Here is a 22,969-nt window from a genome sequence, read left to right as displayed (position 1 = left end):
AGATTTAAAATTTTATTTCCTCAGCATATTAGAATGAGTTTATAAAAAGATGAACACCTGTTTTATACACTTGGTTGTTAATTCAGATTTTTCTGCCTGTATTTTCTTTTGTTCACTCCTTAGCAACATGTGATGTGTGCACATGTTCAGTACTGCAACTTTAAGATAAGTCATTCCACCTTTATAAATGCATGGGAAAAAAGCATTTGTATTTTTGGGATGGCTAGCACTTAACATTTTAAAAAACAAAACCAAGCCCACATTACCTTTATAGTTTGTCTTTTAGTTTATAGCGTTTGATTCTATAAGTGCTCCTTTATCAAAACTAGCTTAATTGATATTGCAATGCAAATTAACTTGATTAAATGTCTTAAAGTCATGCTTTCCCTATAATATTCCCATCACAGTAAAACTTGAGAAAATTGTGTCTTTACATGGCAAAGTTTCCTTTTCCATAAAAATTAGTGGACAGCTGGGCATGTTCACATAAACAAAAACATGTCTGCTGAGTGTCTTGTATTGATTAGTCTTTTAACCAGCTATTTAGGAGTAAGAAAACTTCTCATCAGCAGGAATGAAATAGTTGATTAGGAACAAAATATCAGCCTTTCAACTGTGAAACTTCCCTTAAGCAATCCTTTAGCTGGCTGTTGATAGAAATTCCTCTGTTCTCCTTCTCGTATTCTGTTTCTTTCCTTTGTGCAACTGGCCAAATTCAGATTCAGTATAAATGAATTTTTTTCAAGTCCTCCTCCCCTTCTTTTTAACAATACAAGTCTCAAAAGTGCAGTGTTTGACCTTGTCTGTTGAACACTGATTTTGTGTGGTATCCGATAACATGACTGCTGTTATGAAGCCTTAGCATGCAAATAAAAGATATCAGTGTTTTATACCAGCTTCCTTTTTACTAGGTACATATATCAAATACAGCAACAGTGAACTGTATTAACTCTCAACATACAGATTCCTGAAATGAGTATAGTAGGTAAAACAGTTTCAAAAGCCACTTATTTGAGTAGATTGGTGTAGCTGACACATGAGGCTTTAGAGTTAGCTCTCATGTAGCGAGATAGATGGAGAAGAGTAGATCTGTACCAATTAACTGATGTAACATGGGATGTAATTGTAACTTGAGTAATAACATTCATGAGGAAACCATCCCCTGAAACAACCAGAGGTTTAATTAAATGTAAGAAGCTGGAAATACATTCCAGTAGAAAAGAGCACACAAACCAGGATAAAGGTGGCTTTCAGTTTGTTTTTCACTTAGAATAGTTACAGAAAATAGCCAATAGCTTTAAATAAGTGGTCGGTTAGTTCAGGCTGCTAGTATGAAAAGAAAAGGCTATGAAAAGAGGCAGCCACATCACCCCATGTCACTTTGCTCTGTTGCTTCAAATCTTTATTCTATATTTTTATCAGAAGTGCTGAAGAATTCCGTTTTGATGAGTGTGGATGGTGGTTTTATCCCGTGCTAGAATGTAATTTTTAAAATAGCACTGTGGGCGTTTAAGACCTCACAAATGAAACAAACTTTTGCCACCTTACAGTTTAAACAGTTCTTTGAATGCCAATTCAACACGGTATTAGTTTCAAATGAGCATTAGATGTGGTGAAGTTCAAATTACCTGTGGGCTGGTGTGGGAAGAAAAGGTTAGCTGCTATCAGCTACAGAATGTGTCTATATGCACATACCTTCTCTTCCTATAATTGTGCTAATGAACATGTGTGCTGAGGTACTGTCAGCTGATAACAAGAATCGTTAGTTGGGAAAAGCAGGTCAATTCACCTTAGGATCTACCAGCATCTTAGAAAAACTGAGTGAATCTTCAGGCAGACGCTAATGAGAAGGAAATTCTACAAAGAGGTATCCTGAGTCTATGTGTACTCGGAAGGAATGCACTGAGTATGTCAGGAGTCTTTTTTTGTTTCTTTTTTTAAAAAACGCTATTTAGTATAACACTGAGAAGGTATAAACCAGAGTTATCATTATTGGATTCCCATTTCTTGGAACTAAATAAACACAGAATTTCTTATCTGAAGAGTTATGGCCTGAATATGAACCAGAAATGAACACTGTAAATAATAGATATTATTTCTGGTACAAAAATTCAATCTGTATTGGTACACAGGAGTAAGAAAAATGTTACATGTTGTAATTGCCTACACTACACATCCTTTATTACAACAAACTAACCTCTGTGAGCATGGTTTGTGTCAAGTGTGTCCAAGCAGTTTATGTTGCCAAATGATGACTGACCAGATGGATATCTAATCCTGAAATCAGTGGATGGCTCAGCATGGCCAGGTTTGTGCACCAAGTAAAAGATGGAGTTTGTGAAACAGTTTAGAATGGCAAACAGCATAAAGCCAAGGCTTAAAAAGAGATGAGAAAGTGGAGCTGGTGAGAAGTTATGCTGATAGCAACTATTTAGAGGTGAGTCAGGATTCAAATGAGGGGAAAAGAAGTATGGAGAAGAGGTATGAGGTGAGGCTTAGAAACTGGTCAGAGAACATCTGTGAAGGTGAAAATAAAGATAGCATTGAGGTTGTTGATAATGTAAGCTGGTTGTGTACCGTTACGTTCAGAGGTTACTCATTGCGTTTTCTTAAAGATCAAGGTCCAACGCTTTGTGCCACCTTTATCAGTTTGTCTTCTGGCTTGGACTGTCTGCTCCACAAAGTCAGCTCGGGATAGAAAGTGATTTCGTGACTTGGGACAATGTTGACAATAAATAAGATCTGCTTTTAATAGAGAGATGGTACTTCGGGTGGTGGTTTGGTTGGTTTATGTTTGTCTAGTGTTTAACTCCCCCAAAAAGTATACGAACTTTAATTTCTTAGGAAAAGCGTTAGCCCTTTGGATTGTGCATAAGAGCTGAAAACCTCAAATTCTTTAAAACAAAACAAACAAAATATCTAGAAAACCAAGAACCTCAGAAAATTGATTTTAAATTCTTAAAATATTTTCATAATTTTGTTTCATGTACTATTGGTGACTGAGATATTTTGACTGGATTTCAAATATATCAGGCAGAGCTTCACAGAAAGCACTGAAGGACAGCAAACCTGACATCTTTCAGAAGAAGTCTTACTACCCAAATCAACTGACAGCATTGTTACACTGGAAAAATCTGAAAATGGCAGGGAGGTGAGAGAGAATAAAAGAAGGTGCTGAGTTTGCTAGTTGCTCTTGTTTCCTGGTTCTGCTGTTCAAAGAATACTTTATTCTGAACAATACATTTCATCTTTGCAAGACAGCTTCTCCTGCTCAGTCATGCTGTGAAATCATATGCTAATGGTTTTTTAATATCATTTAGCTGCCATAAAACAGATAGTAAAAGTACATTTTAGTAGCATGACCATATTGTAAGATTGGATGGGTAAAGGTGATGAGCTATAAAAGAGTAAGCCTTTGTTTAAATGCATATATCTCTTCATAATGAACAGAATTAGCAAGGGAAATTATATAAAACGAATGGAAGTTAAATAGATTTTTGTTCAAGTCTAAAATTATTTTCCAGTTGTGACGGCTCTCCTTTCAACTAAAGCATAGTATGCTTGGGATTTATTTTCAAATTGGCAATCAGAAATTAAGAACATGAAGGGGTACATTTTCCAAGTGATTAGTGGGAGGTATGCAAACAAATCCTATTATTTCTTAGTGGGATTAGAGCACATACCTTCCATACACTGCTTTGAAGAATTCCCCTTAAGCATTCTTCCAGACTTCTAGCTGCAAAAATACCTACAATAGTAAATTTAGTAGCAGAAAAGAATTTGGAACGTAGCTGCTTTGAATATGTACCCCACATACGCCTACAAATCAAAAGAGCATAAAAAAATCTGCTAGTACTTGTGGAGAAGTAAGGTAAAATAATCCTGACCCACATAATTACATTTCTTTTAACTAAAGATATTTCTTAGGTTTCTCTCTGCTTTGTCCAGAGGTTTCTGTTGACTGAACATTTGAGTTCAGCAGGCTTGAATGATTCTTCTGCACTGCCTAGAGCCAATACAGCCGTGATACCTCTGCTCAAGACCACATATTTTGTTATATAGTATAATTTAATTTTTTTCAGCTTGTAGAATTTCTAATAGCTGAGACGTAAATTGTTACTGAAACAAAAAATTGATCTTTCCAGGATAGTTCTGTAGTGCTTATGAAACTATTTTTACTCTTCTAACCCTAGTTTATGTTAATAATATGATGCAAGATCTAAAATGATGTGTTTATTTAAAGGCTTTTCATTAGCCCAGGGATGCCAGAGACAAATAATGTACCATTCATTTAAATTATTCATATCCTTTTACTTAGTAGCTAGTGGACTTCCTCTAATGAAGTGTCAGTGGTTTGCCATGGGACTGCTCCTTCCTGCTCATCTGTTGGTTTAAAGGACAAAATTTGAGGTACATATATGGCAGTTATAGGGACTGAGCACATTCAGGGTAAATGTATTATCTTCATCTTCCTCACTGAAGAGTCAGCTTTCTGCTTTCTCACAGACTTTTTCCTTCCCATTGGAAGGAAACCTAGATCAAACTTGTCATGATATTTCAGTTCTTGAAGCTTATTGTTTAGGGTGCCTTGGCCTGAAACACGCTTTATGAACTTTAGGTTTTGTTATATCTTTGTTATAAGATCAAACCACACTTAGCAGCATGGGCACGCTATTCCCTCTATACCCTATGGAAATGTAAGATCCTCAGTTCTTTCTTGAATGTTGTAACTGTATGGCATGAATTAAATTGAAGATTTTTATAAGATGTGTGCCTACTGACTTTGCCAAATTGTCTGTCCTTTTTGGGAAGAAGACAGAATAGGTTTGTATCATTTTCTGAAGAGCAAAAATAAAACTTCTGGTTTATTCTTATTTCTGTATAATCCATGATAAGCCATGAGTTATCGCAGTGCTCTGTTTTTTACCTTTGTTTGCTTCAGCAGTTCATTTTGTTTCCATATGTTTTTTCAGTTCTCAGGATGGCTTACGTGATTCCCCCCTCAGCTCCATCTCCAGCAGTGACTATGAGAGTGTTTCTGTCACTACATGTAGTCTCTCCAGCATATACGCTCTGAGGTAATAACATCACTTCGCAGTCAGATTTGACAAATGGTATTGGGTTATGCTTGGTTAAAATTTTTCATTGAATTAACAATCAAGTGACAGCAACACTTCTGAGTATTCTTCCTTTTGAACAGCAGGTGCTTTTTTTCTAGCAGTTTTCTTCAGTGCTGTGGCAATTGACAGGCAACTATTTATAGAAAAGTTTTAATGCATCCAGCAATTAATTATATATGTCCATGATCTCGCTTTTATTTGTCCATATAGCATTTCTTAAGAAAGACTTCAGGTTTTAGCTTGAAAAGTAACAAATGTTTGTGTTAGCTAGGTCTTGGCTGTCTAGAAAACATATTTTTTCCATTTTGTTTTGCATAGTAAAATGAGGGGAGTGTTCCAGTTAACAATAATTTAACTTCCACAGTGTTGTTGGCCAAAGTTGGCAAGAATACGAATTTATATTCTCTTCTCCTGAAAATGCATGAGAGTTTTAACTTTAGTTAGTTTTGTTCAGAGCACTTAATGGGAATAATTGAGCAATAAAGTTCAGGGCAGAAAAACGTAACTAAAGCAGAAATAGGAGTTCTTTTGCTTTTTTCAGTGTTTGCATAACATACGTATATGTGATGTATTGCATACCTTGTATGCAATAACATTTTTACTCTGGTACAGGCGGATTGAAATACCACTATTTCAGTTGAGGTAGATCTGCTGCTGCTTCTTGTCCTCCCTTTTTCATCTGTTTACTTCTACTCAACATTTCATTTGAACGTTAGGAATTCCAAATTTTGTCTAGTTTGGGGAACAGAAAGAGGGAGTAAAATGTCTTTTCTAATAGTGATAGAGGAAATAGTGCATATATTTTTTTTCTTTTTTTTAGGCTGTGCCCATCTTCAGGCTCAATTTTTTTAGAGTTTCGTATTTTTAAAGTAAGGGCAGAAAGATGCAACTAAAACCGTTTTTCATGGTTTTAATTTTGAAATACATTTCCTTTTGAGTGTTCTTCAAAAAAAGCCCAATTTACCTGCATGCAACAGTTGCCCTCTTCTAAATGCTGTATACATCAAAGACTGTTTCACATAGGGCTGTCTGAATGGACAATAGAAGTAACCTCGGTTATTTTTCAGGAATAACTGGAGCAGTAAGTGTAAGTCTGTTAGGTGCATCACCTCTTTCCAAGGCCTTACTGTACTGTGTTAGTATTGTAGTTGTTCCTGTATTGATGCTTAGGTAAATTAGATCTCTTTTCCCTTTTTTCAAATTTTGTTTTGCTTGAAGTTTGATTTATAAGGCAGTACTTGTACATGTGCATTCGTGCACTTGTCCACTGAACTATAGCATTGTATCATCCCTAGGTGTCATGCAAGAAATCTAAGTTGCCTGTTTTTCTGTATCTGATTGATATTACCTAGCTATTGTAGTTTATGGTCCAATAAAAAAAATAGGTAAGTGCCCACTTGACTATACTGATATGAATTTCCCTTTCTGAAATAGTTTAAAAAAAGTGTAAACTCCTTTTAACAACTTAATTTAATAAAAGAAGGAAAAAAAAAACCTCATAAGTCTGACTTCTTCACAGTAGTATGTTCCTAGATCTGTGTGCATAGAAATGTAATATTCAGTACATCTGTTTGTATTGTATTTTAGAATGTTATTTTTAAGGGGCTCCCCTGTTCTTTTATCTTGTATTACCTAAAGAATTTTATTTGGCTATTAAACAACTTCTGTAGAGTTGTATCATTTGTTTACTATAACAAGCATGTTCCTTGCAAAGACAATCTCTACAAATGTTCTTTTCTGAAATAACTAAGTTCTCCCTGATGTCATGTGCATATCCAACATAACAACTAAGTTGGTTTTTTCATTGTTTCTTTCTTCCTCTGAAATATGCCATTTTAATGTACTTAATTTCTTGCTGTTTTCACTTAGAAATTAAAACATAATATTTGCAATTTTCTCTGAAAAATAATTAGCTAAACATGGAATTCTTGAAACACATTTGTTTGGCCTTTCAACCTCCTATGAATCATAAACAATTCTTTTGTGCTGTTAAATAATCAATACTGAGGCTGACAGTTGTGTTGTCAGATTGCAGCACATTTTGGAAATACCCAAGCACCTTCAAACAGTTTGGCTCTGGTAGCAAAACCAGCTTAACCAGAGTGGCAGAGAGTGTTGAATGAACTACTGGTGCATTAAATAGCATAGACTGAATGGATTTGAAGCAATGAAGTATCATAGATATGGAATTCTGTATATGTATACATTTATTGTTTTCCAAACGGAGAACCAGGGGAAAAAACACCAGCTCCTTGGACCCCAGAGCACCATTCAACCCGTGGGTCATTGTTTGCCTTTTTTTTTTTTTTTTTTTAATTGGGAGGAAAAAAGCTGTTATGATTGTAGGAACCATTTGGGACCTGTTAAAGGAGGCTGCTTCAAATCAGCCTGTGATTTGCTGCCTTAAACTTTTTCCATCATCAACCAGTGTTGTGTAATTTTTTGAGCTATATTCATCCCACCTAATTTTAGGCATCAAACAGATATACCTAAATTAGGAGGTTTGTGGCTGAAGCTTCCCTGTTTAGTCAATGGAGAAAAGTGGAAACCTCGGTTAAGCATGTGATTTATTGAAATGCATCTGGGCCAAAGTATTCAGTCTTAAATGAGAACTATAGTTGCATACTTTGATTACTGACTGTGCTCACACAGTAATTTGAAAAACATTTTAAAACCTTGCTCGAGGTTTCTAGTGCACAAATTGGGGGAAAAAAAAGGTACAGAGGGCTTTCTTAAATGGTTTTGCTAAGGAAAGGTTGATTATTTCATTGGTGCCTGATCTGTTTAGAAGGCCCCTCTTTCTAGTCTCAGAGGTCTGATGGTCAAGAAGTTGAATGTTCAGCCCAGTTCAGAAGATACTTTTTTGCAAAATGTTCATTAAGTAGTATCCAGACTTGAGATGCCCATATCAGTTATCAGCTTTCTCAGCAAAGAATAAATGTATTCCATGTATTTCAGAAGGTTTCAGAGAAACTATGGTTTTATGCAGGAGTTTTTTGTTACATGAATGTGACTGGAATAATACTGCTGACTTGAGTGAAAATGAGAGGTTTGTAGCTACAGCAGGGAAGTGGCAATTAGTCAATTGTTTCTATTAGCTCCACAAAACAATCCATCCAGTTTTTCCTTTTTAATGGTTTCTTTTCATAAATGTAACTTTTAGAACAATTTTTAATATAACCATAACTTACTGAATTGTAAATAGGCAACTAATAAAATACACTGCTGGAATCTTACTCATTTCAGTGTTAGAAGTAGTAAAGTCTGTAGTTCTTCAGAATAAACTGCAGGAATTCGTCAGCTTTTAACATATGTTTGAATTACTGGGCAAGGTCCTGATATAGCCATTAATTTGAGTGGAAAAGTAAGTGAAGGCTATTCGCGTGCTAACAGAATGTGATGACTCGATATGCTTAAAGCCAAGAATGAACCTAAGTTCTTTGTAAGACTGGAGCTAGGAAATGGCAAGAAAATTGTTGTTTTGAGAACGATGAGAAAAAAAACAAGTGAGAGAACAGAAAAACAAGTGAGACAACAGAAGAACCAAGTTAGTAACAATTAGTTGATTTCAAGCCTCGTGGGAGTTTTTGGTGTAAGAGTGCAAGGGAGGAAGAAATACTGATGAATCTGTATTCAAGCATCTGCCTGCCTAGAGTACACAGTAAAGCCTACTTCTTCATTTCAAGGGTATGATGAGCCAATAAATGACAATTTTAAATATAAATAATAATAACTTTTAAAACTAACCTTAATGATACAATACATGCCTTCCCTGGTCAGCAGTCGCTTTTTTTTTTTTAGATATGTCATTATAGCTTAACTATTGATGTTTTGTGGTATATTATTCTACAGTTTTAGGCATTTATAAAAATTGGTGGTAAAGTTTTAGCCTGGTACTTACAGTCTCTAAAAGGAGTTATCTACAATGTATGGTGACTCGAGTCTATGTTAAAACAGCTTGACTCTGCCAGCAGTTAGAGTGGGATATTTATCTGGCTATTTCTGTTAGAATATCTGTACTTGCGTACATGTGGGCTGAACCCAAGGTCATTGGCTTGCTGGATATAGTTGAAGGATATCGCTTACTTTATTGCATATTTTGAGTTTATCCCTGTTAGTATAAACACATGTGTGAAACAAGGCAAGGAAGGTTATCTTAGTATATAAATGACATGAAATTTTGATTACCTGCTTCAGAAATAGAGAGTGTTTTGCAGGAGACTGTTTCAAGCTACCTTGCTAGTCAGTTCATAGAATAGCCCAGGTTGGATGGAACCTCCAAAGACCATCTGGTCCAACCTGCTGTGAGAAAGAAAGCCTACATGAGATTTTCTAGCATCCTATCCAGCCACACCTTGAAAATCTCCAGCAATGGGGGCTCTACCATGTCCCTGGGGAGGTTACAGACACTGATTGTTCTTAGTGTAAAATATTTATTTCTTACATCAAGGTGAAACCTCTTCTGGTGCAACTTGTGCTCTCCATGTGGCTCCTTGTGAAGAGAGAGCCTCCATCCTCTTTGTAACTACTCTTTATGTACTAGAATACTGTGATGAGGTCCCCCCAAGCCTTCTCTTCTCCAGGGAGAAAAGACCTAACTCCTTCAGTCTCTCCTTGTAGGACAGGTTCTCCATCACCTTCATGACCCTCCTTTGGACACTCTCCAGTCTGTCTGCGTCTGTCTTGAATTGTGGAGACCAGAACAGGACACAGGAGTCCTCCAGGTGTGGCCTGACAAGCGCTTGGTAGATTGGCATGATCACATCTCTTATCTGTGCTAGTAATGTCCCTGCAGATGCAGCCCAGGATCCGACTTGCCTTCATGGCTGCCGCGGTGCACTGCTGACTCCTGTTCAGCTTGTTGTCCGCCAGGACCCTTGGGTCCCTTTCAGCAAGGCTGCTCCCCAGCCACACGGATCCCAGCCTGTACCGGGCTCTTTGGTTGTGTCGTCCCAGCTGCAGGACCTTGCCCTTGTCTCTGTTAAACTCCATACTGCTCTTGCTAGCTCACTCTTCCAGCCCGTCCTAGTCTGTCTGTAAGGTGGCTTTCCCTTCTGATGCATCCACCTCACCACCCAGTGTGGTGTCATCAGCAAACTTGGGGATGGTGCTCTCAATCCCATTGTCCAGATCATTTAGGAAGATGTTTGTGGTGGGCTGACCCTGGCTGGAGGCCAGGTGCCCACCAAAGCTGCTCTATCACTCCCCTCCTTAGCTGGACAGGGGAGAGAAAATATAACAAAAGGCTTGTGGGTTGAGATAAGGACAAGGAGAGATCAATCAACCAGTTACCGTTGTGGGCAAAACAGACTGAACTTGGAAAAATTAGTTTAATTTTATTACCAATCATATCAGAGTAGGGTAGCGAGAAATAAACCCAAATCTTAAAAACACCTTCCCTATGGCCCTCCCTTCTTCCCAGGCTTAACCCCACTCCAGATTTTCTCTACCTCCTCCCCTCCAGTGACACAGGGGAACAGGGAATGGAGGTTGTGGTCAGTTCATCACACATCTCTGCTGCTCCTTCCTCCTCAGGGGCAGGACTCCTCACTCTTCCCCTGCTCCACCGTGGGGTCCCTCCCACGGGAGACAGTTCTCCACGAACTTCTCCAACATGGGTTCTTCCCGCGGGCTGCAGTTCTTCATGAACTGCTCCAGCGTGGGTCCCTCCCATGGGAGACAGCCCTTCAGGAGCACACTGCTCCAGCGTGGGTCCCCCGTGGACTCACAATTCCTGCCAGAAAACCTGCTCCATCGTGGGTTCTTCTCTCCATGGGGCCACAGGTCCTGCCAGGAGCCTGCTCCAGCGCGGGCTTCCCACCGGGTCCAGCCTCCTGCGGACACATCCCCCTGCTCCGGCGTGGGGTCCTCCCCAGGCTGCAGGTGGAGATCTGCTCCCCCGTGGACCTCCCTGGGCTGCAGGGGGACAGCCTGCCTCACCACGGTCTTCACCACGGGCTGCAGGGGAATCTCTGCTCCGGCGCCTGGAGCATCTCCTCCCCTCCTTCTGCACTGACCTGGGGGTCTGCAGGGCTGTTCCTCTCACATGTCCTCACTCCTCTCTCTGGCTGCCATTTCTGTTGTGCAGCAACTTTTTCCCCTTCTTAAATCTGTTCTCCCAGAGTCATTACCACCATCGCTGACGGGCTCGGCCTTGGCCAGCGGCGGGTCCGTCTTGGAGCCGGCTGGCGTTGGCTCTGTCGGACACAGGGGAAGCTTCCAGCGGCTTCTCACAGAAGCCACCCCTGTAGGCCTCCCACTACCAAAACCTTGCCATGCAAACCCAATATGTGTTGAACAGTGTGAAGCCCAGTCAATCTCTGGGGTACCCCAGTGTCCTGGTTTCAGGTTAAACCCCAACACCCACTTGTGACAGGCTGCCAGCCTGAGTAAAAGCTGTTGATCAGCACTCTTAGAGTGGCCTGTGAGCCATTTTCTTGCCTATCTCACAGACCAAGAGACGTTCTTGCCGGTGAGCAGTTTCTTACAAAAGCAGGTTTTATATTGTGCTTTTTCATCAGTAGAACTCAGTGCCTTGAAGAGGATGCAAGAAGGAAAAATAACTTGCTCATTCACCAGGACTGTGAATTATACTAGGAGAATTCAGTTCTTTCATCTTATGGTCCAGAGCTATTCTATCAAAGCTACAGCACAAAATACGTCCCCACAAGTTATAATAAAGAGATCACAGCTACTCTGGGGATCTTGCAGATGATAGTGTGGGGGACAACAAATATGTTAATGTTTTTTAACTGATGTGTCACGGTGTACCTGATCAGCTGTATCTCCAGATCTCCTCTCTTGCAGTTTTACCATTGTTAACCTGGTCAGGTTATATGTGTTTAAACAATGCAAAATAACGGATTAATTCTACATTAATGTTTGGTGCTGTCATTTTTGTTTTGATCAATGCATTACTGTAGATTTTCTTTCCTCTTTTTCTGGAGAGCTCTTCTTTATGGAAAGAGTGCTCATAACCAGAAGAAGGCTAGTGGTAATGGCTTCACATGTACTGTACTGGAATCATGGAAATAGAGCTCAAGTAGAAGAGCTGTGGGAAGAGAAAGGGGTTTATACCTTGAGCAAATCAGAATGACTTCCAGTATAGATGCTATTCCTACCTAATTATTTTGAACTGCAAACTGCCTGTGTACATTTTAGGCACTGTGAATCGGTGCTGTTTTGTACAGCTCTGTCACTCAAGTAGTGTGAGGAAAATTAATACGCATATTAATACAGTCATAAACAAGCTCCTCTGTACAATCTTTTTGCTTTGCTGCGAAATCCCTTGCCCCAACAACCAGCTGAGCAGCACCAGCAAAACAAAAAAGTCAGCGTTGATGAGGTCTGTCAGCTTTTGCTTATGATTTTAGTCAGTGAGACATATGTGACTGAAGCAGATGTCTCTAGTTTTTCACCGCCAGGATTCTTCTTGACGTGTTTCATGCCTATCTTGTTCTTCACCCTGCAAGACAAAAAAAATCGAACCTCCAAATGGTGCAGCATTTTCTAAGCTGTAGTGTTCCCTTTCAGGAAATTCCACAAGGTATTTTTGGGTATATTATATGCGTATTTTTGTCTTCAGTAACAAGTAACTGATGCAGATTTTATTTTCTCAAGGAATAACCCAGGCAGCTTGTGTGAACTACTTGTTAACGAGTGCTTGTTACAGTGGGAAGGTGAAAATTCAGTTTTTCAAAGTTTTTTGGTCTTTCCCTGTTAAAATTATAAACTTCATATTTTAGCGATGTTAAAATAGCCAATATGGTTGAAGTAAAATAAATATAAAATATGTTCCTTTCTGTGTAAATGAAGTGAAATACAGCAATAATTTAAGCTGACTAGCATCAGTAGCAGAGGCATTAAGTCTGTTCAACCAAAATTGTTATACGCCCCAAAATTTGCCATTTGGGGACTGTATTCCAGGTGGCATATCATCTGGCTGGAGACTGACAAAAGTGATAATAATGGGTTTGTGTTCTTGTTTCTACATAGCTCACTTGTAATTTTCATTTTTAGTAATTTGGGCACATTTATAATTATGTTCATTTTAATGATGTGTAAAAATCTGTTGTTGAATGTCGCTTGGTGTTCCCTGTGTTACTAATAGAACAAAAATTACTAGCTTTCAGAAATGAGATTTTATTTTACAGATTTCTTTTTTTCCCCCAGAAAGACCCTTGGAATAGCATATTTGGGAGTTTTGAGATTATGTGTAATTAACTAAAATCACTATAGTAACCTCAGGTTTTTTGCAGAGATTTTGGCAATGCCTAAAACTAAGATACATTGTGAAATCATAATTATATTGGTGGAAAAAAGAGAGGATTTCCTTATACTTAGAGCTGCATTGAAGGTGAAAAATGAAGAGAAAGCTTTCTTTTCTAATTAAAATTTTAAGGCTCCACCTAATACTTTAATTAGCTTTTCTCAGCTTTGACTCCCACGGCTGGATACCAAATTCCTGCGGGATTCTCCTAGACCCTAGGATGCTTTAATGCCTTAGCTGGTTGTTCTGTATTCTTTTTTGAGGGAACTGATGGAGGTGATATGAAAACATTGTGCTAATAAGTTTCCCTCTCCCTTAGAGTTCCTCTTGCTGGAAAACGTTTTTCAGTGCTGCTTCTCCATCGCTTTATGCCACGCACAGGAATTGAACTCGAGAGTATCTGCTGGAATTGAATGCTAAATTAATTCAGTTTTTACTATGCCATACATAATAGTTGCTTGTGTATCGCAGAGGACATTGCTGAAGAGCTATGTGAAATGACTCTCCTTGCCCTTGGAAGTATTTGTATCCAGCATCAGGTATCCAGGTTCTCTCTGTCCTGTGTCAAGTTTTGGATAAGGCATGAAAGCTGGGACTGATGTATTTCTATCACTGTATCAGGTACCAGAGCTGATACTACATACCATTTCTTCATAAATGCTATACTATTTCTGTTTTTCACTTTCAGTTTTTCCACTTCAGGATTATTTTTGAAGTTTAAATAATTCTGTGCTCTAATCTCATATTATTTGTCCTTTTGCAGCATGAGTGAACATTTGAGAGCTTTAAATGCATGTTTGATTATAAGGAGGTGTTAGAAAAAACATCATCATAGTGGAATTGAGAAAATCTTAGGTGAACCTAACCAATATTCTAACTTCTTATATTTTCAGTTCTATTTTTTTTTTAATTTTACAATATCTTTGTCTTGCAGGTTTTATCCCTTTTTGGTTTAAATTTTAAGAAAAACAGTAAAAGTAGTACCTTGCAAGTATCTGGCGTTAAATTTGATGCTTAGAAAGCAGCCCTGTTGATTAGTGGTGCTCTTAAGTTATTTGTTCATATGCACTCTTACAGAAGCTTTATCTATAATGACCAAAAAAGCTATTTGGGAGAGAGCACGGTTAAAGCTGATAAATCCTGGACTGGCAATGTTGTTTATTTTAATTCCCACTTGAAATACAGTATTTTTGCATTCTTCTGAAAACCCAGGCCAGAGCAGTAATGGGTTTGAATAAGCTGGTTGTCTACCTAGAGTTTCTTACGGTGGATCTGTTTGGCAAGATGCTGCTTTAACAGCTGTGTTTTCTCAAAAGTCCAACATGGTAAGTACAACGAGAATGTTCTGCAGTTTGCGGTTTGAATTGCTGAGGAAGGATTCAAGAAGGTGTTCTTCCAACGGAGTGGGCAGCTACAGAAGCTGCCAGGGTGTGGAGCAGAAGCTGTTGATTTCAAATTCAGTAGTCTTAAATGCTCAGGATTTTTTTCTGATTGAAGATACCACTTAGGACACATAACTAATCCTATTAGCCAAATTCCTTATTTTAATCAGCCAACCTCAGATTGCCCACCTCTACTGGAGCAAAAGAAGCTGAGAGGCTTCTGCAAATCTTGCAGTGTATGAAAAATAATTCCCCCTACTGAGGAATTCAAAAGGTTGACAGCAGATGGGGCTTCTAGCACATGTCGTACCATGTATGGAGCTGGGCACTGCTAATGCATGTGATAATACTGTGGTCTAGTCAAGTCCACTTCCTATGGTACATAGCTAGATTGTTCCTGGTAGAGGGATTTGCATGCAGTTGTATTATTTGTTTCTCAAGACAAAGTTCTGAAGCCTTGGGAACACTTTAAGGGTTGGTTGGCTATTGTGTTGGGGTTTTTTTTCTCTCTTTAGCCTTTTTTCTTAAAATAGAGAGAAAATACCTAAGGGATTGCATTTTAAAACTCTCTTCACTTAATAAAATATTAGGGTTAAAAAGTCAGGAAATAAAGTTCTGAATTAAAGCTTTATTTTAGTCTGCTTTAAATGTAGCTGCTGGGGTCATTCCTTAAAATATAGTCCTTGACTAAATAAATATATGCTATTACCCGAATAATAAGACATGTTATGGATTTGGTTTAAATGACTCTAAGATTGAGTGTGTAGCCACCCCCTTCACTTAAAATAATTGTGAAAAGCTAATAATCTCATAGTTTTCCTCCCAACCATATCAAAACTAGTACATGTTAGAAACCATAGGGTTTTAACCTGCTGTTTATTGTGTTTCTTGTGAGAGTATCCAAAAAGAAACACCAGAGGTACTGCAGAAAACAGGATGGGAAGTAGTAATTTTTTTTTTCTTAGTGACATGGAGTTACACTTTTCTTACCCAAACCCCTATCATTTTCCCCGTGTCATTCCTCACGCATGCAACCTTTGTCTTTCCCCAGCTACTGTGTCTGATCCTTTGCATAGCCTTTGGAGTAGTTGGTTCTTTTTTTGCAAATTGGAACCCAGAGTTGACTATGGCCTTATGAAGTATAAAAGTAAGAGTAATAAAAGTAAGAATAGTAGCTTGGGAAAGACAGGTTGACAGGTTAGTGTTGGGATTTACAGTTACAGCCTACATGAATATCAGTGGGGTGAATGTACCAGTTACTGAAGTAGTTTTAGAAACTGTGCAGACAATAACATAGATTTGCCTGCAGAAGTTTTGGCGTGTTGTTTTTCTTTTTTTAAATTTACTTAAAGTGTGAAAAAAAATCAAATGGGAGAGAAAAACTTAAATATCATAGATTGGAAAAAAAAAATGTATGTTATTGGTATTGTCATGGATGTCCTGGTTTCAGCTGGGATAGAGTTAATTGTCTTCCCAGTAGCTGGTATAGTGCTATGTTTTGGGTTCAGTGTGAGAAGAATGTTGATAACACCGATGTTTTCAGTTGTTGCTAAGTGGTGTTTAGTCTAAAGTCAAGGATTTTTCAGCTTCTCATGCCCAGCCAGCGAGAAAGCTGGAGGGGCGCAAGAAGTTGGCACAGGACACAGGCAGGGCACCTGACCCAAAGTGGCCAACGGGGTATTCCATACCATGGGACGTCCCATTTAGTATAGGAACTGGGAAGTGGGGCCGGGGAACCGCTGCCTGGGGACATTGTACATTCCAATCCTTTTGTTATTGCTGTTGTCATTTTATTAGTGTTATCGTTATCATTACTAGTTTCTTCTTTTCTGTTCTATTAAACTGTTCTTATCTCAACCCACGAGTTTTACTTTTTTTCCCGATTTTCTCCCCCATCCCACTGGGTGGGGGGGGAGTGAGTAAGCGGCTGCGTGGTGCTTAGTTGCTGACTGGGGTTAAACCATAACAATAGACCATAAAGTGGTCATTGTGCTAAATTCTGTATGAACAAAAATGAACGCTAGGGAGCTCATGATAATGGTTTTTTGAGAAATGATTTAAGAACTAGAATATTCAAAACATACATACATATCTATATATAGGGAGATCCATGTATATGATATAGCTATACACTTATATATCTTTATCTTAGTTATTCAAAATGTGTGACTTTTTAAGTAATGGACATGAGAGATTCGTTAAGGCCAACTAGTGCAAATGAATTCATGTCACTTAAGTCTAAGGAACTGCACTGTTTTATAATTTGTGGGCAGTCTGTCATGAATTTTTTAATGAACTCTGATATTTAAGAATTGGACTACTGTCCCTTTGTAAAAACTTTCAGCATGGTTTATAATTGCAATGTCCTTCTATGTAAATAGGAGTGTGTGACATCACAGAAAACCTTTTGCGAAGTTTTCACATTTCCCTACTGTAGAAGGGGTCTCACCTGCTACTGTACAGCACGTATGAAGTTTTCCTAAAAAGCAACTTTGTCTAAAAATGCATCCCTCTGGTTTTGCAAAACGGGTAAACCTCTGCGTCAGAATAGTACCATTTAATGCATGGATTTTGAATTCACTATGAAGTGGATTCACAAGCTTTGAATTCACACTCTACAGCAGGAAGGTATTATCTGTTTTGCTGCAAATAGTTGCATCCTACCTATGCTTCTGTAGTTTGCTGGAGATTTCCAGAGCAAGTGAATAGGAATCACTGATGTCACAGGTATTTGTATAACATAAATGGGGTAGGGATAGTCACTGAATTATGTGTTAACACTTCTCTAGTAAACATTTGTAATATTGTTCATAGAGCTTCTAAGTGTTTTGCTCTTAGACTTAGTTGGGATGAGTTTGTCATGCTGGAACATGAGCCCTCTTGGTTTAAAGGCAGTCCTCTGAAATCTATACCTGAAAATTAGTTGCAGTCAAAGACCTTGCCTGGTATCGGAGACTTAAAGGGTGGTCTTACTTTCCTTTTAAATTTGGTGGCATAATTGCATCATGTATAGTAGAATAGGTATGTTGGGTTTTCTCCTTTGTGAGTAGTAGCCACCTATTGCTTTTGCTCCAAGATTTCTAAAGACAAAGAAACAAAACCAAACCACTTCTTAAAAAGTTTTTTATGATTATTTTGAAAATGTGATAATTCAGTTGATTTCCTTGTATTCATTATATTTGATACAATGAGATTTTAAATTCTTTTTATCTGCCACTGCTGTATACTTAATGCATACTTAAGATACTCTGAGGGTTTGTCTGTGAGTAATGAGAAATTCTTTCAGAGAATCTCACACATTCTGCATTCAGTTCAGAGCAGATTTCAGGTTTAATGAACCAAACACTTCTAGACAAATTTGGAAGGAAACATCTATGAGTGGTCACAGATTCCTACTGCTATTAACTATTTTTTGAGCACAAATGTAAAATATTTAAATTTGGACCAACTTTGAATTAATCGACTTTGGTTATTTGGTTTTAGACTTTGCTGCTTTTACCGGTTTTGGATGAGTGTCAATGACCAACAAATACAGCACAAAGCCTATGGTATCACAGATGGTTACCTAGAATCACTGGCCACTTCTGAAAATGTCAGTCGTAACATTCTTATTCCACGGTCCTGTTTTCCATTATGTGTGGATACTACTACTTAACATGGCTCACAAGTATCCTTTGGCACTTAAAAGCTGTAAAGCAGATTGGTTTCACGGGTGAAAGATGATATCATGTACAGTTACGTTATTGGCTTTTGTTTGCTTGTACATATTTGACTAAATAGCACAGTCAAGCCTTGAGACCAGGCAGCTGTTCTAGAGATACATCTTTAAAGTGTTGAAAGAGTCTTGCTACTCTTCTAACATGACAAATGGAGAGTAATTTTAAAATTACCAGATAAACGCTAGCCAAGTTAGGTAAAAAGCTAATTCATTGTATCTGCCAAAGGGTATCAGTTCCTTTATAATCTAAAAGATTTACTGTTTGGGATTGACCTTTGGCATAACATCTTATTTTTTGATATTCACCTTCAGATGTGTTAACTTTGCAATGTTTCTACAGTCTGAAAGATAAATACATGATAAGCATTGTTTATATGAAAAACATTTCACAAGGGGAGTTCTATGCTTATTTTGGTCTTATCTCTTTTTAACCTAATTCCTTGGGTAATGCAGGTTTCCCTTCCACCAAGAAGTTGAGAAAATGAGGATTTGTCTCTAGCTACTTGGTATGGCTATTTGTATTCTGTGGTGATACTTGATTCTGCAGCATCATTGGCAGTGAAACATTCCAGATCTGAGTGTAGTCTGGCATCAGTGAAATGCTTCCTACACATCTGGTATCAGCTGAGAATTTTGAGCCAAATTATGCATGTTAGATAAGCCCAGAAGGAAGGGTATCCCTTACAGAACTAACAAAACTTGTTTGAAAGAATAATTTGGACAAAAGGTAAGCTGAACTCCGTAGAACAAAATTCAGGTTTATTTTCTATAGTTTCAATTTAAAAAATCACGAGAATCTTTAATATTTGCATAGATGCAATCACTGCTTTTTGGGATACCCTGTTATAAGAAAAACTATCTTTTTTGCTGTTTATCTGAAACAATTGCAATGTTTCTCTTCTTACAGTATTTCTGACTGCCTCTACAATAATAATTTTATGACTACATTCTTTAACAGTAAGATATATTTTAAAATAAAGAACAGATGGTCATTAGTCATTCTTTGAGAGTCATCTTTGTCTAAATCTGACTTGGTCCTGTTGGTAAATGCAGAGTAATTTTTTCTAACTCTGTAGTGATTCTTAGGTCCAGTTCTAAATTATTCTAGAGCATTCACTTTTCTCTTTGCAGTGGCACAAGCAATCCTGAATACAAAATGCCCTCTTTTCTGAACCTCTTGTGTATGGATGTTGTACTTGTGACTGTGCATGTGAAAGTATGTTATAAATGTTGAGTGTGCATACATACTGACCTTCCATCCCACAGTGCTGAAGCAATTTGTATGTCCTCCATGCTAGGGATTTTTAGGACAAAAAAGTTCCAGCCAGTCTTGTGGTGTGACATGACCAGTCTTAATGACACACCACAAAATCTAACATAGAATAGCCGGAAACAGAACTAGGTCAAACCACATTGCTTGGAGGAATTAGGAAGTAGGTAAAACTGCATTCCTCTTAAAATTGCAGAGCTTGGTCAGAATTGTGGAATGAGCCTTTCTTCCTTTCTGGAAAATAGGAAAGCACTAAGTAGTTTATATTCTTGAAAAGCACTCTTCATAGCTCTCTGCCCACTTAACACCTTACTTTGAAATATTTCTTTCAGCTGTGATTTGGAGGGAAGAGTCATCCTTGAATCAGCCACCCTGCTTTCCCCTGCGCTAAGGTTTTTGCTTCTTGGGAGTCTCAAAGAGACCATTGCATTGGGGTTGTATAATTACACACGCAGACTTCATTTGTCTCTGTCATGAGGTCCATGCTTGCCTTGGAGAGCAATTTGTAGTGTAAATGTGTATATCACTGTAAGATCAATTCTTTTAAAAATGAGGAAAAAAAGTAGACCTTATTTGGCTTTGTTACGAGGCAGGCAAACTCCTCTCTCTCTCTGTGAGCATTTGTGCAAATAGGCAATTGTCTAACTGCATACCATTGCGAATCGGGGATCGCTTCCTGGCTCTTACTACCTTTCAGCTTGCTCCTTTTTAAGCCACGTTCTTATATGACCTTTTCATTGTCTTGAACACAGACCGTTCCACAGTGACAGGCTTATTATTATTTTTATATATAAATATATAATATCCCATATGGAAAAGCAAAGGAAAAATCGAGAGAGAGAATTCTTGCTCAATTCTTGGTGTCTTTAATAAACCTAGTCAGTCGTGGTGCTGAGGGAACTGTAAACATAGAACTAACATCTTTTTACAAGAATTTGCTTTTGTTAATAGCAATGGATAACATGAACAAAATTAGTCACCTCCAGGCCTGTTTTTTGCTCTGGCTTTGAAAGAATGAGAAGCCAGTTAAGGTACTCATGCTACACATTTCCCATTGATATTTCTATCAATAACTAATCTCCAGTATTTTATTTATTTTCAGTTCTGTTTTTACTAGGGCTTTTAAGATATAGCCTAATAAATTCATTTTTACATTTTAAAGGATTACCTGTATAGCCTACAGGTAGAATTTCAAAACTATATCCCATAAAATTTTGCTATAAATATAAACATTGCCTGTGTGTCTTATCCTTCAGTAACTGTTTATGCATACTGTCACAGGGATGGGATCTGTAAGGTGGTAAATGTTTCAGCACCTAACAAAAGCAGATTGAACTCAGAATGTGTTAGAAATTACTTCCTTCATTATGCATGCTATTTATGCAGTCAGTAACTTTTTTAACATAGTAGTTGTCTGCATAGTAGAGCGTGCTGGAGTTCTGGACAGCCGAACTATGATTATAGATAAAATATTTTAGTTTTTTGTAGTCATTGGTGAGATTAATTTCTTTCCAATATGTGGGGAAAATGATTTAGTGTTCCTCTGTCTCTGAATGTAGTAGAGTAAGAAGGCATGTCTCCTTCGGTCAACAGAGTGAATCCTTAGGACTTCAATGTGATTACATCCTGCGCTCTACTCCCAGTTAAGGGTTTTTCTATTGGTGAAGTGCTACTTTTTTTCCAAGTACTTTCTTTTTTAAAAATACATCTTGATTTACAAATATTTAGGTAATTCCTGATATTTGAAGAAGCTGGATTCCCACCAAAGCTTCCCTGCAGTCTCAGGTTGTTTCAAGCTTCTTGTCCATAAATGGGGAGCAGGGGGCGAGGGTGTGGAAATGGCTGGCAACTGTGCATTTGTTTTTTAAAAGAAAATTTAAATGTCTAGTAGATATTTGGTGACACATTTTTATGTCTCTGGAGTTGATGAGCCTTTTTTTTACAGTAGTTTGACATTTCAGCAATTTCTACAGTTAGGCATATAAGGGAACTAATCTACCTCTCTACTGTGTAAATTATATTTTATCACTCTTCTTTCCTTTTTTTTTATGTAAGGTTATATTTAGATTCTGTTCTCACTATTTTGAGGTAAAATAATTCAGAAATTCTTTTTTTCAAATTAACTTCCACATTACTAAATTTCTAAGTTGACTTCAGAACTGACCTTCTCATTTTTAGGTTGATATTCCCCTTTTGGATTTTTGGTGGAGTTATGGTCTCAGGACTGAATTCTCAGACAAAGTAATATGGTCTCAGGACTGAATTCTCAGACAAAGTTAATGTGAAAAAATGGCACAGCACTTTGTAATAGTTAGAAAGATGTAATAAAATACAGACAAATGATTTTCTGCTTAAAAGTTTTTTTTGCAGCTATGCCACAGAGTGAAAATCAAATGTGATGGTGATTGGTTGCATGTTGATTAACTTCAACAAGAATTTACAGCAATTAGTTCCAGTTTGCTATAGAGTCTTGCCTGAATCATAAGTCCTTTAGGATTTGCTGAACATCTTGAGCAATTGAGTGAAGATTTACATTATTTTTTTTTTTCTCCGACAGCAGTTTAATGACAAGTTCTTGTTCATCTGATGACATTGATCAGGAAGAAATCCAGCTCGCTTTGCAGGCTGCTAAAATTGCCACACGAGAAAAGATCAGATCCAGATTTCATGGCAGTAATGATCTTATTCATCGCCTTTTTGTCTGTATCTCAGGTATGAGAGTAGCCTTTGTTGTATTTTTATGCAAAAGGATCTCTGAGTGTTTCCTGCCAAAGGACAAGGATGATGTGTATCAAACTGCAGGTAGCATAAAGGGCAGAATGTAACTTGACCATTATGGAAAATTGGTTTAATTAAATGTTCAATTTTTATTCCTGACATGAACAAGTGATCCCCTCAAAAATAAATACAAGGCCATGACTGGTAGCAACAGGCAAATTTAAATACTTTTTTTAAGGGTGGTGTAATAGTCTAGTAACAGTTTACCCATTTTCTCAAACTCCTAGGTGTTGCTGACCAGCTGCAGACAAACTATGCTAGTGATCTGAGGAGTATCTTAAAGACCTTGTTTGAAGTTATGGCAACCAAACCCGAAACAGAAGACAAAGAAAAGCAAAAGAAAGGTAAAGAGATCTAAATGTTTGTTTTCTATAGTGAATTTCTGCTGGTAGCCCCATGGAGATCCATTAACTATTTGACAAGAATTTCCTT

General features: G+C 37.8%; 1 protein-coding gene across 2 annotated transcripts in view; it reads left to right on the top strand.

Annotated features, from left to right (window-relative positions):
• The window catches only part of ZFYVE28 (zinc finger FYVE-type containing 28), a 164,128-nt gene that overhangs the window by 124,937 nt on the left and 16,222 nt on the right, over positions 1-22,969 (top strand). Inside the window, exons 9-11 of one of the 2 annotated variants that reach the window (XM_075019370.1) lie at positions 4,974-5,078; positions 22,317-22,471; positions 22,765-22,881. In XM_075019370.1, coding sequence (XP_074875471.1) covers positions 4,974-5,078; positions 22,317-22,471; positions 22,765-22,881 — 377 coding nt within the window. The remainder of the gene's footprint in view (positions 1-4,973; positions 5,079-22,316; positions 22,472-22,764; positions 22,882-22,969) is intronic. The other variant, XM_075019455.1, reaches the window with a different exon arrangement.

Source organism: Buteo buteo, chromosome 1 (genome assembly GCF_964188355.1).
Source record: "Buteo buteo chromosome 1, bButBut1.hap1.1, whole genome shotgun sequence".
Classification (NCBI taxonomy): domain Eukaryota; kingdom Metazoa; phylum Chordata; class Aves; order Accipitriformes; family Accipitridae; genus Buteo; species Buteo buteo.
The sequence above is the reverse complement of the archived record's forward strand: the minus strand, read 5'-3'. Positions and strand labels throughout refer to the sequence as shown.